The sequence below is a fragment of the Amblyraja radiata genome, chromosome 11 (genome assembly GCF_010909765.2).
Source record: "Amblyraja radiata isolate CabotCenter1 chromosome 11, sAmbRad1.1.pri, whole genome shotgun sequence".
NCBI classification, from domain to species: Eukaryota; Metazoa; Chordata; class Chondrichthyes; order Rajiformes; family Rajidae; genus Amblyraja; species Amblyraja radiata.
The window spans coordinates 23554901-23574714 of record NC_045966.1 but is presented as its reverse complement, the minus strand read 5'-3'; the positions used below and the strand labels follow the sequence as shown (position 1 = coordinate 23574714).

The 19814-nt window shown below is 44.2% G+C and overlaps 1 protein-coding gene across 2 annotated transcripts; it reads right to left on the bottom strand.

Annotated features, from left to right (window-relative positions):
- Positions 1 to 1031: 1031 nt before the first annotated feature.
- kiaa1191 (KIAA1191 ortholog) lies at positions 1032 to 18796 on the bottom strand. Of its 2 annotated transcripts, none has more exons than XM_033029494.1 (8): positions 18430 to 18796; positions 18153 to 18274; positions 17694 to 17881; positions 14552 to 14675; positions 11969 to 12089; positions 10848 to 10958; positions 9878 to 10020; positions 1032 to 2166 (listed from the first exon to the last, which is right to left on the bottom strand). In XM_033029494.1, the coding sequence occupies exons 2-8, from the start codon at positions 18178 to 18180 to the stop codon at positions 1952 to 1954; spliced, it is 930 nt and encodes a 309-aa protein (XP_032885385.1). In that variant the 5' UTR covers positions 18181 to 18274; positions 18430 to 18796; the 3' UTR covers positions 1032 to 1951. The 2 variants fall into 2 exon arrangements, with proteins under 2 accessions (XP_032885385.1, XP_032885386.1); XM_033029495.1 differs by having other exon boundaries at positions 18153 to 18271.
- Positions 18797 to 19814: the final 1018 nt, after the last annotated feature.

The following is a 19814-nucleotide window of genomic DNA, read 5'->3' as shown; positions in this document are numbered from 1 at the left end:
ATATCCTTTTTGACAATTTGACAAGGCATGTTGGCCTTTATAACAAGAGGGGTTGAGTATGGAGCAAAGAGGTCCTTCTGCAGTTGTATAGGGCCCTCTTGAGACCACACCTGGAGTATTGTGTGCAGTTTTGGTCCCCTAATTTGAGGAAGGACATTCTAGCTATTGTGGGAGTGCAGCATAGGTTTACAAGGTTAATTCCCTGGATAGCGGGACTATCATATGCTGAGAGAATGGAGCAGCTGGGCTTATATACTCTGGAGTTTAGAAGGATGAAAGGGAATCTTATTGAAGCATATAAGATTATTAAGGGGTTGGACACGCAAGAGGCAGGAAACATGGCCCCGATGTTGGGGGAGTCCAGAACCAGAGGCCACAGTTTAAGAATAAGGTGTAAGCCATTTAGAACGGAGGCGAGGAAACACTTTTTCTCAGAGAGTTGTGAGTCTGGAATTCTCTGTCTCAGAGGGCGGTGGAGGCCGGTTCTCTGGATACTTTCAAGAAAGAGCTAGATAGGGCTCTTAAAGATAGCGGAGTCAGGGGATATGGGGAGAAGGCAGGAACGGAGTACTGATTGGGGATGATCAGCCATGATCACATTAAATGGCGGCGCTGGCTCGATGGGCCAAATGGCCTACTACTGCACCTATAATTTATTGTTTGAGAAAATTGGAAATATGGTTATTAAATAAGACCATAAAACTATAAAATGTCAGTAAGATGGGAACCGCAGCCATTGAGGAAGAGCAGTCTTGGGATTTATGACCCAATGATAGCACACCATGGTATCAAATGGCAGAATGTAGATTGATCAAAGGCCATACCTTGGATCTAATCTTTGCTAAAGATGGAAATGAAGGCTAGCATTACTGAAACACATTTTCTTTTGTGTCCAAACATTTACAGCCATTGGAATTTGCTCTCATGCCTGGGAGATGTGATTCTTTTCAAGTAGACTATAGACGGCTGTGAACACAAACTCCTCCTGACCAAAAGCTACATCGATAAAGAAACAAGTATGATACAATACATTGGCATGGTTAATTTTAATACTGATGGCAGTCCACTTATCCCAAGAAACACAATTCATCTTTTATGATTGTTTTAGAGGTTCCTATTGTTCAATAGTCATTTCTTCTTGGTACCAACTAATGTTATTAAAAGATCATACGTTATTCTGTGATTAACCACTAAGGAGCATATTAGTTTCATGAAAAATATGGTTTGATTACGTAATGTTTAAGGAACCTTTTTTTTTAAAAAAATCACGACACTGAAAAAAATTAGTTTGTAGTACAAATTTTCATAGCTCAAAAACATTACTTAAAAACAAATTGCATTCAAGACTTGTACTAAGTTGTATTGTTCTATTTTAAAATGCTTAAGAAGGCCTTAAAAAAACTGACCATGGTGCACGTTGGTCAGTAATCATTTTAAACATCCATTATAAATACAATTAATAAATACAAAATTACTGATTCAGAAAGAAAATAGAAAAAATACTATGATTAAGTCACAAAATTGTGTTCATGTTTATTTAACATTAGATACAGACAAGCACAGACAACTTACGTGTAACACTTTTATCCTATTAGTCTCTCTCTCTCTCTCTTTACCTCACACAACTGAAGTGCATTATTCTGTAACACCTTTTTTTTAAAATCACAAGCTGGTAAATTAGGAAAGCAAAAACAACAATGTATTGCACTTTTCGTCCATTAACTTAGGTGCTCTTTTTGAATGGAACTGGACAAAGATTTTAATTCTACAACAGAATCAAAATTCTTTTTTTTTTTCCCAGATCTCACTTTTCCCAGTTTAAAATAAAATTTCTGTGTAGGTGTAGTCAGATACAACAAAATGAAATTTCATTAGATGAGCAGCAAGTTAACGTCATAATTCATTTGAGTAGAGGGCACACATATTTGGTGCTCCTTAACTGCAGTTCATTTTAAAATCCTGTAGGAGCAAAAGCATTTAAATCTCTGGGCTCTACACGATGACTACGAACTGTCCGTTTTTGCCTGTCTGGAATAGTTAGCTCCATTTTGGGGGCATTCAAGTTTGCATGACCTTCTGCAATTTTTGCAACAGTCCCCTGAGTACGCATGATGTCCATTGGCGAGGGTTTTTGCATGCCTTTATATTTCTGAATGGCAAAACTACCTGTAGAAAAGTAAGACATTTGTTAGCAATGAATATGACAATTTATTAATTAATTTTATCAATTTAAGTCTAAAAAAATTGTTAGCAATTAAAACAATAGTCTTTCCCCCTACTCTTTGGTTGCTGCCTCAGACCTTTGGCAACTGGGTTCAATCCTGATCGCTAATACTGACTATATTTTGGATAAGGGACTGGTGAAGTGGCATCTATTGATAGGGTGGTCCTATGAGGAAAAGATAAGTAGTTTTATTCCAGCCCAATATTCTCTAAAAGCTTTCAGAAGCATGAGATGTTATCTCATTGAAATAAATAAAACTCTTACAGTACTTAATGTTTTCCCTGAATAAGGATCTATAATCAGAGGTCATAGCTTCAAAATAGGGTGGTCAGTCATTTAGAATTGAGATGAGAAAAAATATTTTCACCCAGATAATGAATCGTTGGAAGTGTTATGGAAGCACAAAATAATATTTAATAAACTAGAACTAACAAATCATACTGTTAAAGGAAATATAGTTTTAAGACTCCTCAGTTTAAGACTCCTCAGTTAGCGATCAGGATTGAACCCAGTTGCCAATATAGTTTTAAGACCATTTCGATTTTCATGTCCATCTTTTCTTCAAGATAGGAAGTTAAAGAACAGTCAAAACACAGAAATTGGCCATTCAATCCAACATGTCTACATTGATCATCAATAATTAACCCCATCTACTCTAATCCCATTTATCAGCACTTGGTCTGTAGCCCTCTCTGCTCTGGTAATTCCGAGTATGTCTGCATACTTCTTCAGTATAGTGAGAGCTTGCCTCCAATATCTGAAAGCATAGCACAGAACAAATTTAGCTGAAATGTAATAATAATAATTTTATTTGTCATTCGAACATATAAGTATACATTTGAACAAAATTTAATTCTTCATGGAGCTGAGGTGCAAGGTGCATAGTGGTTGATATTGATGTAAGGTGCCAGTGCTGAGCCCTCCCGGTCAGGTGTGTATTGTTGAGAGACCAGGAGAGGTCATCAGCGAGGTGCACCCCTAGGAATTTGATATTGCTCACCCTTTCCACGATGGAGCCATTGATGTGCAGGGGGGAGTGGGCAGCCTGCGTTCTCCTGAAGTCTACAATCATCTCTTTGGTCTTGGTGATGTTCAGAGACAGATTGTTGTCTTTGCACCAGTTCACAAGCTGCGCCACTTCCTCCCTGTAGGCACTCATTATTTGGCTGGTGTTGTAGCCGTGGGTATATAGTGTGAATAGTAGTGGACTAAGCACACAGCCTTGGGGGGCTCCGGTGTTCAGGATGATGGTATTTGAGGTGTTGTTGCCAACACGGACTGACTGTGGTCGATGTGTTAAGAAGTCCAGGATCCAGTTGCAGAGGGGAGTATTGAGGCCAAGCAGAGAGAGCTTTCCCACCAGTTTCTGAGGGATGATCGTGTTGAATGCCGAGCTGAAGTCAATAAATAGCATTCGAGCAAAAGTGTTTTTTTTGTTGTCCATGTAGGAGAGGACTGCATAGAGGGTGGAGGAGATGGCGTCTTCTGTGGAGCGGTTAGGGCGGTTTGCAAACTGGTGGGGGTCTAGTGAGGTGGGGAGGTTATTCTTGATGTGCCCCATGACTAACCGTTCGAAGTACTTCATCACAATGGGGGTCAGTGCCATGGAACAGTAGTCATTGAGGCAGGAGACATGACTGACACCGGGACGATATTGGCGGCTTTGAAGCAGGTGGGAACAGTAGCCTGGCTCAGGGAGATGTTGAAAATGTCTGTGAGGACATCTGCCAGCAGGTTAGCACATTCCTTGAGCACACGACCAGGTATGTTGTCTGGTCCTGGGGCTTTTCATGGGTCGACCCTAGTTAAAGCTCTCCACATGTCGGCTGAATCCAGGATTATTATCTCTTCCAGGATTATTATCTGCTCTTTGGGGGTAACGCTGGACTTCCTCCCAGGCATGGTGTTAAGTGCCAAAAAGCACGCATAAAAGTAATTTAGCTAGTCCGGAAGGGAGACATCGCTGTTGTTGGAATGTGATGCTCCTTTTATAGTCAGTGATGGACCGGATAACCTGCCACATACGTCTGCTGTCCCTGGTGTCGCAGAAGTAGCCATGTATTTTCTGCGCATGGGCCTGTTTTGCTCTCTTGCTAGACTGGGAGAGCTCGGTTCTTGCAGACCTGAGGGCTGCCTTATCCCCCGTTCTGAAGGCAGTGTCCCGGGTCTTCAGCTGCGTACGGGCCTCCACCGTCATCCATGGCTTCTGGTTGGCTCGTATGGTGATTAACAGTGATGTCCTCTATGTATTTATTGATGTAGCTGGTCACAGAGTCGGCATATTCTCCTTTGTCAGTGTGGGTGTCGTATGTGGCTGCTTCCCTGAATATGTCGCGGTCTGTGGTTTGAAAGCAGTCTTGTAGTGCTGTAGGAGATCCTGCTGGCCATACTCTGATCTGTCTAGGTGTTGCTTCTGTCCATTTAAATAGTGATTTGTATGAGGGGGTGAGCATGATGGTGATCTGAGGTTATCCGAGGAGGGGAAGGGGAAGCCTTATATGCTTCCTGAATGTTTGAGTAAACCAGGTCTAGTTTGTTCTCCCCTCTGGTTGCAAAGTTGATGTAATGGTAGAATTTGGGTAATACAGATTTTAGGCTGGCATGGTTAAAATCCCCAGCAATCACAAAGAACCCATCAGGGCGAGTAGTCTGTAGATCGTCGATAGCTCCGTAAAGCTCCCACAGTGCCTCCTTGGAATTGGCACTGGGAGGGATACAAACAGGCACAACAGCTGTGAAGTCCCTCGGTAGGAAGAATGGCCGACATTTAACCATCAAGAACTCCACCAGTGGTGAACAGTGGGTATTGAATGTAGAACAGTTCACACACCGGTTGTTATTGATGTACACACAAAGCCCCCCCTCCGCGGGTCTTAACGGAGGACACGGCATTCCTGTCTGCACGGAACGGTGTTAGCCCCGCTAACTGGATGGCCGTGTTGGGGATATTATCATGTAGCCATGTTTCTGTGAGAAGGACGACGCAGCAGTCCCTCATCTCTCGTTGCGTGGGCAGCTGAAGCCGTAGGTGGTCTAGTTTGTTGTCCAGCGAGCGGACGTTCGAGAGGATGATGGATGGAAGAGCTGGTCTGTGGGGGTAAGCCCTTAACCTAGCGCGGATCCCCGCACGCTTACCGCGTTTCTGCTTCCTTTCACACCGTTTGCGGCGTCTCCTCTTTTCAGTGACTGTAGCAGGGTGTGCTGCAGCTTGAGGTTCTAGTCTCCTTTGCGATCCGAGGTTCTTAGTGCCCCAGCAGAGCCGCTGCGTCTGTGTGCACCGCCATCTTAGTTGGTGCTGCAGCTTGAGAGCCTGGCCTCTTTAGCGCCCCGAGGTTCTGAAGCTCTACCTCAGTCAGCATCCAGGTAATGCAGCTTTTGTCGTCTTTTTTGTAGAAGTAGATGATCAAGTGTTCTGGTCGTATTTTAGAGATGTAGTACAGACGTTAACACCTTTGATTTCACGTTTCTCAGAACCGGCAGGACCCGGAGGAGCCACTGCGTCCATGTGCATTAATGACAGTAATGTACATCACATGTACAGTAATGAATGCATTTCAGTATCTGGAATTTGTTTTCAAACTGTCATTTTCTGATTCAAAAACAACTTAAGTACACTCAATACTTGGATCAGCGCTTAACTAGCAGATTGTAGGTCCATGCGTTGTGTAAAAATTGTTTAATAATTAACTGATACAGCCCCGTCACTTATGCACACATCCAGTTAATATTTTACTACTACTGTGCCGTCGCTCGTGAGCACACCTATGTTCCTCTCCAACTGCCGCCTTTGAATTCCAACTGCCTTAACGTTCCACCCCCCTGACCGCGTGATTGGTCGGCCCAGATCACGCCCAGTCCACGTGAGAGTTTGAGCCCGACCAACGACGGTTCGATACCAAAATGGCTCAGGCCGCCACATGATCCCCCCCAGAACTGGAGTAATGGAGACGCTTAGGCTCACGAATGACGCGGCCTGATCTCGTGTACACATCTCCTGTGTTCGGGGTCACAGCTGGCAGAGTTGAGGGCGGGTGCGGCCGTGACAGTGCCACCTGCACTGGTTTGTCAATGTCCAAGTGTGCCGGCTTCAGAGACAGAGGAGACAGAGGAGACAGTCTCGTGCCTGCCGCTCATGTTGATGACAAAAGTCGTGGTGCCGTGTTGCTGTACCTGGAAAGGTCTCTCATAAGGTCTTTGCAGTGGCGTACAGTAGGAATCGCGGCGAAGGAAGACGTACTGGCAGTCCTGGAGGGTGGGTGGGACGTACGTGGTGGGACGTTCGGACTGGCAAAAGCTTGCCCACCATTTCCCAGAGACTTGTCAGCATGGTCGTAGGCGGTTCCTGATATCCACATGCCGCCGGGACATCATCGAAAGCGGGGTGCCGTACACCAGCTCGGCCGAGGAAATTGCCAGGTCATCTTTCAAGGCAGTGCGTATGCCCAGCCTGACCCACGGCAACTCGCCCATCCAGTCCGGGCCGGTGAGCCGTGCCTTTAGGGATGCCTTCAGGTGCTGATGAAAACGCTTCACTAGGCCATTTGCTTGCGGCTGGTAGGCAGTAGTGTGGTTCAGTTGAGCGCCAAGCAGCCGGGCCATTGCTGACCACAACTCGGAGGTAAACTGCACACCTCTGTCGGAGATGTCCACCGGCACACCAAAGGGGGCGATCCGTTGGACAGTGAGGGGATGTGCACACGTTGCAGTGGAGGTATCCGATAGCAGGACGGCTTCCGGCCATCTCGTGATGGCGAAAAAGTTGTGCGACACCTCTGGATTGGGGTAGCGGTCCAGCGATGTCGACGTGGATGTGGGCGAAACGCCGGTGTGGCAGGGCGAAATTCTGCAGTGCGCCCTTTAGTTTTTTTAAAGTTTAGTTTGGAGATACAGCACGGTAATAGGCCCTTTTGGCCCTTCGGGTCCGCGCTGACCAGCGATCCCCACACATTAACACTATCCTATACCCACTAAGGACAGTTTTTTTTACATCAACCTACAAACCTGTACATCTTTGGAGTGTGGAAGGAAACCAAAGATCTCGGAGAAAACCCACGTAGGTCACGGGGAGGACGGACAAACTCCATACAGACAGCACCCGTAGTCAGGATCGAACCCGGGTCTCTGGCGCTGCATTCGCTGTAAGCCAGCAACTCTACTGCTGCTCCACCGTGTCGCTGAATCTTTGAGGTTTGACAGGGGATGCATGTCCTGGCCCAGTTGCCGACCTGTTTCTGCTGCCCGTGCCACATGAACTTGGCTGCCACCAGTGCCGGATGGAAGGGTGAGCCAAACCATGAACCATGTCGAAAATCCAGCAGCGCCAGGCTGCGGGGATGATGGGTCTTGGCTGCCCGGTAGACACGTCGCAAAGGAGAGTGGTGTCAGCTGGCCTAAATCGCACATCCTCCAACAACAGGCCTGAGATGGCGGTGCGGTAGGCGAGCATCTCCTCATCCTCTTGCTGGGTGGCTGCCACGGCCGTGTAGTTGACACCTGGGGCCAAAGCGTGGATGGCATTGATGGTGGTGCGGGACAATGCATCTGCGACCCGGTTGTTTCTGCCTGCGATGTGCTGGACATAAGTCGTGAACTCGGAGAGCGGGACCGCACCGTGCTGATTGATGTGGTGGTCGAGGAAACTGATGGAAGGGAGGCCAAACTGACACCTAGCAAGGTTGATGGCCAGGCCATGCTCGTTGAGCCGCCGGCAGTGCAGCCGAAAATGTGCGCGGTGTCCCTAGCGAGAGCGGCTGGCGAAGAGGATGTCATCGAGGTAACAAAGTCCAGCCTGCGGCCCACCGTGTCCATGAGCCGTTGGAAAGCCTGGGCAGCTTTCTTGAGGCTGAAAGGCATCTGTAGGAACTCAAAGAGCCCAAACAGGGTGATGAGAGCAGTCTTGAGGATGTCATCCGGGTGGACCAGAACCTGATGGTAGCTACGTACGAGGTCGATTTTGGAAAAAACCTTGGCGCCATCAAAATTGGCTGTGAAGTCCTGGATGTGAGGGACAGGGTACTGGTCGGCCTTCGTGACGTCGTTGAGACGGCAGTCATCCCCTCAGGATCTCCAGCTCCCAGACGCTTTGGGGACCATGTGAAGCAGAGATGCCCATGGGCTGTCTGAGCGGCGCACTGTCCCCATTTCCTCCATCTTGCGAAAACTCGTCTTTGGCCAGTTGGAGCGTATCGTGGGACAGCCTGCATGCTCGTGCATGGAGGGGCGGTCCGGTGGTGGGGATATGGTGCTTCACCCCATGATTGGGGCTGGCCGTAGTGAACTGGGGGGGGGTTATGTCGAGGAAATCGGCCAAGATCCAGGTGTACTCGTTGTCGCAGTCAATTCGGCGTGGCACAAGGCGATCGACTCAAATTGACGAGATGTTTTCCCTTCACATTGACCAGCAAGGAGTGCACCCAGAGGAAATCGGTGCCAGCAGCGGTTGGGAGACGTCGGCGATAGTAAAAGGCCACCCGATGGGGGCAAAACACTGACCTCAGTTCTCGGGTCCACAAGAAAACACCACCCCGACTGATGGTCCCAGGTGTAGAGGAGGCGATGCTCTGGCCGGCTGCAGTAGCCACTATTGGCAGCCATCCAGCCGAGGCATTTCCCTGGATGCGCGCAGGTTGGTCGGCATCGGTGGGCCTCAGAGCTCCACCGTTGGGGGTAGTAGCACCACGTATCTTTGCCGGCGTCGCTCGTGGCCGGCCTCACTGCCGTGCCTTCGATGGAGGCTGGGACCGACCACTTGACCTGCCGACACCCGACTGATGGTGGCGCCACCCTGCTGTTTGGCCTGCCACAGCACGTCTGCACAGGCAGCCAGCCTTCGGGGATCGGTGAAATTGTCATCCGCAAGGAGCAGGTGAATGTCATCCGGCACCTGCTCGAGGAACACCTGTTCGAACAGGAGGCAAGTATTGTCTCCGTCCATCAAGGTGAGCATTTCATCCATAAGAACAGACAGCTTGCGGTCGCCTAGGCCATCCATGTGCAGGGGTCTGGCTGCCCTGTCGCGGCGGCCGAGACTGAAAGTGCGCAACAGGAGCATTTTGAGGCCCTCGTATTTGCCGTCAGCTGGTGGCTGGCGAAGGTAATCGATAAGGTGCCTGGCGATGTCCTGGTCCAGAGCACTGACCACGTAGTAGTATTTGGTGGCATTGGTAGTGATCTGGCGAACGTGGAACCTGGCTTCAGCCTGTTCAAACCACACGTGGGGCTGTGATGTCCAGAAAGTAGGCAGTTTGAATGAAACTGCGTTCTGCTGGTCTGGGTTGTCGGCTGCAAACATGATAAAATCCAAAATAGCCAGTTTTGGATCGTCGGGGTCACCACTCTAGAGGTCCACGCGTTGTGTAAACACTCTGTGTAATAATTAACTGATGCAGCCCCGTTGCTCACGCACGCATCCAGTTAAGATTTTAGTGCTACTGGGCCATCGTTCGTGAGCACACCCGAGTTCCACTCCAACTGCCAATCCTTCGAGTTCCAACTGCCGCTTTGAAATTCCAACTGTCTAACTTTCCGCCCCCCCTGACCGCATGATTGGTCGGCTCAGATCACACCCGGTCCACGCGAGAGTTCGAGCCCGACCAATAGCTTTTCGATACCAAAATGGCTCAGGCCGCCACAAGATTTCGTTATTTTTCCTACCTGATTCGATTCCTCTGTAAGTGTGCGAATGCATAAACGGTTTCCATTTCTCAGTGGCAGTTGTTTCACTAACCAATGTGGTGGATTCTCCTTCCATACTTCTACCGCTCAAATCAGAAGATGCCCCCTGGCCAAAGAAAGACCTGAAACCATCACCAGAAGAGCAATAAAAATATTTCTGCCTCTTATACAATTCATCATTAATTCAAATAAATGACTAATTAACAAAAATGACAAATAAAGCCTAAATTGACACATTCAAAATAATACCAAACCAGTCTTCAAGCCTCTGTATATATCTATTTTAGTATTAAAGGCTTGTATTACACAGGATTGTAAAATGTGTTTTTTACCCACATCTGGAGTCATCAGCATTCCACATGCATAAATGTACTTTACAAAAAGTGTGATAATTTTACACAAAATGTCCATATACACATCTTAACAAGATTCCATGGCTTAGAAATGTTATTTTACAGCACAAGTTTTTAATGGTAACCCTATCCAGGGACATTAACAAATATATATTCCATACATTTTTCACAATTTCAAGCACAATTTCAAGCATAATGCTGTGCATTATGTGGAAGAAAATAAGTTAAATCATCTACTATTTATTTTTACCCTCAGTCATTGTCACCACTAAAATAAACATGGAAAAATATTATGATTCATCGTCCTAAAGAATAGTGACTCGTGGTGTCTATATATTTAACTAGTTGTACATACATTAAATTACACTGTTTATCCCAACCAAAGTCTTTCATCGCTGTTAATTACTTTAATAATTTTACCTATACTAAGAATGGGCAATGTCTTGCATGCTATTGATCATCACTGTAAATCCTAAACAGTCTCTTTCATTTCATTGTTTTTTTTTTTTAAAGTAGCGTTTAACAAAACTGTAGTCATTTTATGGTAACTGAATGAACAGATATTCTATCCCATTTTCTACAACTACTTTCTATACCTGCGGCTTGGCATTGGTGAGGACTGTGGTGATCCGCACGGAGTCGATTGAGTGGAGGATATCTGCTTATCTTCTTTACCTAGATCCACACTCTGTGCTTTGAATTTCTGTTTAGATTTCCAAAAGAAGCACGTGACAAAAACAAATACTCATGAGGAGCCAATGCAGAGATGTAATTTCACAAACTGACTAGTTTGCAAAGAACAGAAAACATTAATATCTGCCCCAAGTAAAATAAAAATAGCAAAAGGAATGAATTACACGGCTATGGCAAAAAGACAGAAGCAGATAATGTTACCACTTTAGATAATTAGCCTTCAACCCGGCAGAAAAATGCAAAATACTGAAAAGAACACAGAAGTTGCCCATTTGGCCCCAAGTCTATTCTGTCAAAACTATCCTTCATCATAATATAATTTTCCACTCGTCCTATCCACTCGTCCTCTCCATATCCTCCTTGCAGCCTTTTGTGTCTGGAGATTTATCTACTTCTCAAATATGAGGCCGATGAACCGTAAAAATTGTACATATTTCAAATGAAATCTCTTAATCCTCTGGAGTAAATACAGGTCTTGTCAACAACATTTCTTCTGATACAACGGCTCTGGAATCCTTGAGATCGATCTACTGAACCTTATTACACTCGCTTCATGGCAAATATATCCTTTTTTAGGCATTAAAATCAAAATTATACAATGCTTAAGGTTTAATTTAGAGATTCACATATGCTTGAATAGTCACATAGTATTTAGGCTAAAAAAAAGTAGGATAACAAAAAACATCTGGTGACAACACACCACTGACCAAGACCAACTCTGACAATAATTTCATTTTTGTAGCTAATTTCATTTCATCTCAGCTTTCTGCTTTTAACTTTGAGTTCCAAATTCACCTCACAATATTGAAATGAAAACTATTCTGTTTGCTGTCCATATCCAGTCTATTTTAACTGAGAATAATGCTCAACCTAGCTCAAAAGCAAAAGTACTAGAAGACTAATCATCTTTTAACATGGAAACTTAACAGCAGGGGTTTAATAGGATCATATGTTGTCAGAGCTAAACTGGGATGTATGTAGTTCATTTAATTTATGTGATAAAAAGTGCTCAATTTTTACCAGCAATGCCTCTCCTACACGGTGATAACTGGCCTCTTCTGCAACTAGGCCTTTGTGTGGTTGGTAACCAGCATCTGTCAGGCCCGCCTGCTTCTCAAATCGTTGTATACTTTCCTGCGTCTGCTCTGGTAATTAAAATGTAAAATAAAACAAATTGAAAATGTTAATACTTTACCAACTATCCAACAAAATCAATAATGGTCAGTGCATATTGCAGAACAACAATAAGTATAAGAGCTAATACTTAACACACATTCCCTTTTCAATATAATAAAACCATTTAAATAAAAAATATCCAATGATTTTCACCTGTTAAAATGCATTCAAGTTTAGATGAAGTATTCACGGGTTTTCAAAACGGACCCGGGATACAAATGACAACAAAAGAGGAGGAGGAGGAGCCATCTTGGTGAACGGCTGCTAGCCAGCAGCCGTCCGTTTTAATTCGTTTTTTTTATAGTTTTTAGTGAGTCCTGTTTTTCGTTTGTAGGGGATATGGACTTTTTAATGTGGGGGGTAGGTCTCAACTTTATTTCTAGGTCCCTACCTGGTCGGTGTGGCAGCTTTTTCTCCGGGCTGCCCGCTGACCCATCCTCGTGGCCTACCAGCGGGCTTGGAGCGCCGTTTCCTGGCGGGCACCGCCCAGCAGCTTGGCCTCGGTGGCGGCACAGTGTTGGAGCGCTATCGCGGAGCGGAGTGGAGCGGGCGATGCCTTGCCTGGGTCGCCGCGCTGGAGCGACGCGCTGGAGCTCTGGTGAGCTGGACCGGCGAGAGCAACATCCCCGGGCTGCGGGTCTGCGGAGCGGAGAGGGCGGCGCCGGCTTTAACATCGGGAGCCTAGGAGCTCCAACTCGGTGCGTCCTTGTCGGCTCCGGAAGCCGCGGTCTCAAGCTAGGAAGCGGCCGTTCCAGGTGGCCCAGCCGCCGAGAGGACTCTCCCGACGCCGGGGCAAGACCACCCGGTGAGAACGGCCAGGAACATCGTGCTTCTGTAGAGGCAATTGCGGTGGCCTCAATAGGCCTGACTTTGGGGTGAACTGGGGATGGGGACTGGACATTGTGCCTTCCTCCACAGTGGTATCCATTGTGGGGGGATGATTTTTTTTGTCTAATGTAATCCTGTAAGTCTGTGTCCAAGATGGCTGCCGTGAAGAGAGAGTGGACGCTGGCACGAATTGGTTGCCGCTGCTCTCTCTTCACACTGTGTTTTTGATTTTCTGTTTTTGGAATGAATTCTGTTTTTAATTTGTGTCTCTGTGATGTCTTTATTACTTATTTTATTCTGATTATATGTTTTACTATGTAAGGTGTCCTTGAGATTTTGTATGAAAGGCGCCCATTAAATATAAAATTTATTATTATTATTATTAAAAGATGACAACATAGAGAGCAAAAATTACACTTAATTTAAATTAAAATGGATCTTGAAAGATAAATGTTAAGTATTATTACTCTTGCCTTTATTTTGTATCATCGGTAGATAGTTAATGCTTCTGGTTGAAGACTCTTAAGTCATTGGATGAAAGGTCTCCAATCTGAGTTGTTAACTATGTTTCTCTTTTGAGTGTTTCCAGCAATTTTTTGGGTTTTATCATTCTAACTTGAATGGTCCAACTTGGCCATCACATCAATACCCACAATCTCACTTTGATTTTAAAATGTTCACTCTTTTTTTTCAAATCTACAAGCTCTGGAATTGAATTTCCAAACCCCTATCTCCCTCTAAGTTACATCTGAAATCCTAACGTTCTTTTTTTTTTAGGGTAAAACTGGAAAAAGAGACAAAGATAGTGAAAGGCAGCAACTGCAAATAAGGCTAGATTTGACTGAACCAACAAACTTGTCAAACGCCATATAGAAACAATAGAGATAAGTCAGTATGAAGCCAACTGCAGTCAAGACCATTGAAAGCTAGAGGTGGCCAGTATTGTAGATGTAAATGAATTTGGCAGATTAAAAATAAAGAGTGAAGTTTTTAGAAAACCCCCAAAATCAAAAGGCAGTTGAGACAAAAATTGGATGTTATTATCTAATGTCACAATGTTTCCATTTAAAAAAAAAATAATGTTCTTGTACAAGAATCAGTGAAGTTGATAGATGGCAAGTTATTGGAGTAAGTAAATTAGAGACAATAAACGACAAAGCATTGAAATCAGGCAGTATAAATGTTGAGAGAAACTGGAAGGGAAAGGAAGGTGCTTAAAAAAGATGGAATTACCCAAGAATCCAAAAAATTTGAAATTATTAGATGTGATTAAAATGTCATAATTAGGTGTTGTGTGCACAGGACACAGAAATCCACAAAATACAAATCAACTATAGAATATAATGCTAACCTAGAGTACAAGAACGATGAGCTAATGTATGATTGGCAGGCACTTTGATCCAGGTTAGGTCAGCTGCAATAATGGTCATACCTCAGGGCTGCATAACTGTTTGCAGACAGGGTGGTTGGAAGAAAGGAATTTGGGATTAATAGTGAATACTTAAAGACTATTGGCAGAAGCAGCATCATATAAAGTAGATTCATTAAGATATTACTGTGAAATTAAAGTTTAAAATCAGAGCAACAATTTAAAATGCCTTACGTGTCATAAGTGACTTCATAATGACAGATGTTGCTTTAGCTTTTACCACATGGACTTTGTTTAGATTTTGACCAAATGAAGGAGCAACTAATGAAGGTGGAACACCATTTTCTCCATCTTCCACCTACAATAAAACACAACATATAAATTAAATATTTATTTTAAGGTACACACAGCAGCCCAGAAATTGTAATAAAAATAACAGAGCCTATCAGCCTATGCTAATAATCAGAGTATATATCAGAGAAGACAGGTTTACAATATTTCAGCTTTTAATTTACTTCAAATATTTATTCTATTTACAATATCTATAAAAGGTAAAAGTTGCTTCTTTTTACTTTCTGGTTTGTTTACTGCAAGATTACACTGATGCAAGTCGATTGATGACATCACCGCTGCTGGAAGTCAGTGATTACAGGTGCAGGAGTAGGCCACTCAGCCTTTTGAAACCAGCCCTGCCATTCTCAATAATCATGGCTGATCTATGCTGGCCTCATCACCTCTTCTGTTGTTCCCCACAACTCAATTCTTCAGTCTTTCAAATATTTATATTTTCTGCCTTACTGATAAATAATGATCTGGCCACCTCTACCCTTATGGGTAGAGAAATCTAGTCACTCCCTACCCTGGAGAGAAGGTAGAACAGCAAAGGGCATCAAGCTGTAGGAAAGGTTTGGTACTGAATACTGAATTTCTGTCAGCAAGTAACACGACTTCACTGCAGATCAAATCAAGATCAAAAAGTCTGCAGGCACGGGTATTTTTGAAATATTTTGCAACTGAGGAATCTGCATTTAAATCGTTACTTGTGTCTTAGCATATTTTCAAACTGTATCTCAATGGTATACTTTTGTTCACCTATTTTATAACATTCATTATACAAAGCATTGTTTTACCAGCTACTTAGCTAATTAAATTAATTCACTCAACTACTTTCTGTATCTTGGAATTAAAGTTAATGTAAAATAACCAAGTTATTTGTAACCTGTTAACATATAGGCTAAGCAAATAAGCAAAATGATAAGGTTTTTCTAATAAGCTAATGAAAATCTCTTTCAAGGCCATTATATCCTGAGCTATAATTTACACGGCTAATGGGCAACAACAGGAACATGGGATTGATGGAATTGCTCTAAAATGAGCCAAGATAGATCTCCTTTCGTGTCCTGATCATTGCACAATTCTGAAGGAAGGTAAAACGTTGTGGATCTCTTGAAGATCACTAAAGTGATAATGCTGTGAAATCAATATTTAACTGGAAAGACAAAGCCTCAATATATGTAGAAAGAACTGCAGATGCTGGTTAATACGCAAAAGGACACAAAGTGCTGGAGTAACTCAGCAGGTCAGGCAGCATCTCTGGAGAACAAGTATAGGTGACATTTTGGGTCAAAGCCTTTCTTCAGGCTTACTGTAGGGGGAAGAAGCTGGAAAAGGCAGCACAAAGCGTGGCAAGTAATAAGTGGACACAGCCAAGGGGGTTTTGTTAGGCAGGCAGTTGGAACAAATGCCAGAAATAAAAGTAGAAGCTGTGAGACAGGATTGAAGAGTTATGGATTGTGAAGCCAAAGGGAGGAAAGTGGTGTAGCGGCAGATTTTTATATCTTTCAAGAGATTACTCCCTCTAGCCACTAAGTGGACTACATGATTAAGGAGAATGTCGTAATACGCATGCGAGTGGCTCCATGAGACCTCCACAGATAAATCTTCCTAACAGTCTTTTGATTAATAGATTCTTTATTGTTGATGAAAAACAATAAGGTACATCCAACCTTCTTCCAACTCGTACACTATAATCTTCATCGAACCCCATCTTATCGCTTTAAAGGTTAGAAAACTCCTCGTGTCTCCGCAAATAAATTAGCTCCAAAAACGCCCCAGAATAAGTCATAAATCCCACCCACATAATAACTGAGTCTAAAATTTAACACATGCCATAATTAATGACACAAAACAAGCCAAATGGCCACTACAAGTGGGTGGGTGGGAGGGAGGTAGGGGTGAAAAGGGTGGGGATACAGAGGAGAGGAAGGAGGAGAAAAGGGGCAGAAAAAAGAGGCAGCAGTATGGCAGCAGGTTGGAGAATTCAATGTTCATAAAATTGGTGAATTCGATGTTCATACCATTGGGTTGTGACCTACCCATGAGCAATATAAGGTGCATTTCCTCCAGTTTGTGTACAATCATAATCAATGAAGCCATATCTTATTAGCTGCCATCTACACAAAAAGTCCCTTTTGTTCACATGGCAAAATATACTATACCACTTTATGAATTCTCTAGTGTCATAACATTGTGGAGTTGGGGCAGTCCTGGGGAATGGTAGCAGTTCTAGTGCCAGGACAGCCACAATACCCTGTATGTGTGTGTTTTTGCCCTATTTATTTTTAATTGTTTGTGACACTACAACAAAACTAATTCAATACTATTAATAGGGCTTATACGCTTTATTTCCCTGTCAGTACACAAGAAGGTCAAGTGCCATGGGTTGGGAAATTACTGTTCTACTGTTAACCTCAAGAGACACCATGTCTCCTTGCCCACAAAACAGTATTTAAGGGTCCCTGGAAATTAAAAACTTTGATAACCTTGTTACCAGATAGGCAGAATTACACATCACATAGATAATTGGCTAGGTAATATCACTAATAGTTAATATCACTAATCCAGCCAAAATAGAGAGAACTATGAATTCTAAGCAACCACATACCGTAATCAATACCAATAATAAACCAATACCATAAATGTAATTGGAAAGTACAGTAAAATTGGACATTTGAGAAGTCAATCCAGTTTCATTATGAATAGTTTCAAAATTCAATTTACTGTTGTGATGTTATAAATTCATTTTAAATAGATCGTGTATCACTTTTTAATGTACTATAAATCACGATTAAAATCCCAATTTGACTCCAAGCCACTGGATAACTGGCATCAGTTGACACCACCAAAAAGTCAGCAGAAACCAACGCAAATAAATTCACACCGGTATTAAATGAAAAACTAAAAGCGAAAGCAATTAAGTTATTTGTTTAAAAAAAAGACAATTTTCATAATTCCTTATCCACTCTCCGTTTGTGCAAAACTATTAATTGCAAACTTATTATTTTATAGAATGTAAACAAAATATAAATAAATATACCATAGACAATTGTTGGTACTTCCGCTCAGTGATAACGGGTTGCTTCCACAAAATACTGCTTCCCATATCAGACGGTGGAGGAGTCATTGGCGAGAAATCTTCCAAGGCATCGTCGTAACTGAATGCCCTGCGATGCATACCGATCGGTAAGGACATCTTTTCTAGTAAGCCCGAGGAATGTTCGATTGCTGCAATATACACAAAGTCTATATTTAATTTTATTTACGTGTCATTTGCGATGGCAATGTTCCCAGATTACATGCACTATCGATTAATCAGGACATGCTTTGCTGCACAAACAAAGTTGCATTTCTGAAAACAACCACATATTGGAAATCACGTTGCATTAGAAAAGCAATATCAAGCTTTAAATTTAAAAAAATCCACAATGGCAACCATATCAAAACAGGAGACATTTAAAAATTGTCTTCAAATCGACAACAGGAGACCCTAAATTACCAGGCACGTTGTGTTCATTTGAAGCCATGATACTAGCCGAATTTCGTGACTATCTTCTAATAGCTGAATTAGTTAGATTATCCTGAAGAAACTGCAGAAAAGACTTCAGATGTTTCCACCTGCTGAGACAAGAAAATAAAAAGTACTAAGTCGCTTCTTTTTCCAGAATGGGAACAAACAGCACCTGTGCCCAGATCTGGCAAATACAAGCCGCTGCCAGCAGCAGGGAGCCGGGTCACTGCCGGGAGAGACAGGGAGGAGACGGGGGTGCACTTACCGTTACGGTCCGGCTGAGCGGCCGAGGCAAAGCCCTAGGGCAGCCGGGCAGCGCGTCGCGGGGTGGCCCCGGAAAGGAACCGATGGCACCGAAGCATCGCCGCCAGCTGCACCGAACAAACGGGGTCCGGGGGTGGGGTCGTGAAAGAGGTGTTCAGGGCCCGATGGATACCGCCATAGCGCAGACTGCAGCGCCGCACGTCTTTTTAGACGGCAATATTTCTTTCTCTTTCTTTCTTTCTCTCTCTTTCTCTCTCCCGGCAGCGGCCCTCTGGGCTCTCGGCAACGCGCTGCGCGTTCACAGCGCGAGCGCTGACTCAACTAACGGCTCGGCTCGCGCATCCGAACGGCCAACCTCCTTCACTTCCCGCCCCTCCCCCACCACCTGTGACGTACGACGGGTCGGCGACCTGACGCCGCACCACCAGCCGCCAATCAACAGGAAGCTTGGGTCCGCGCCCCTGGTTGCCATGGAGACGCGGCAGGTCATGCGCGCGGTTACGATAGCGTCGATGACGTCAACGACGACGACCCCGGGCAACGGATCAGGGATTTTTTTTTTAAATAGTTCGGCCCTTTCGTGGGTTTCAGACCCCTTTCCAAACCTGAAAGCATAACCGTGAGGACAAAAAAGACAACCCCCCCCATAACAGCATGTATGGAGAGGAAAGATGGATAACAAAATGCTGGAGTAACTCTGCGGGGCAGGCAGCATCTCTGAAGGAAAAGAATGGGTCGGGACATTCTTTTCAGAATTTTTTTTTCCCCCAGAGTTGTTCAAAATCATAAAAGGTGTCGGAGTAAATAAGGAGAAACAAAACGTTTCTGGTGTGAAAAGGATCAATCAGTGAAAAAAGATCAACCAGCATCTGCAGTTCCTTCATACACAATCAGTGGAGAAAATAGATTTATTGTGATTGGCAAAGAATTTAAAGGTGCAAGAAATATTTTACTTTGCTGGTTGCAGGCATCAGGCAACTAAGAGGGGATTTCACGATATTTTTGACGTCAGCGCAGTGAGAGGCAAGGTGGGTGGACGTGTCCGGATCCTGTTTACAACAGTGGGAGCAGCAGCTGGGAGGCGCGGGTTGGCTCTCGCTGTTTCCAATGCATTTCCAGCATCCGATCACCATGTGTCACACATGCCATTGGCTTTTTTCCCCCACGATTTGATTTAGAGTGTCCAAATAACTGATCTTCAACGTTTCAGTGTACCTACCCTTCCACATATTTCTACCTCCTCACCTCTCCCCAGACTCTGAGTCTGAAGAAGGGTCTCAACCCAAAACGTCACTCATTTCTTCTCTCCAGAGATGCTGACTGTCCGCTGAGTTACCCCAGCATATTTGTGTCTTATCATCCAGGATAATACGGCGTGCCTAACTG

Coding starts and splice junctions, on each gene's coding strand:
- kiaa1191 (XM_033029494.1), bottom strand. CDS start 18,180: ATGGCTTCAAATGAACACAACGTGCCTG. Junction 14,676..17,693: donor AGTACCAACAATTGTCTATG/GTATATTTATTT, acceptor GTTTTATTGTAG/GTGGAAGATGGAGAAAATGG. Junction 10,959..11,968: donor CACCGTGTAGGAGAGGCATT/GCTGGTAAAAAT, acceptor TTGGAAATCTAA/ACAGAAATTCAAAGCACAGA.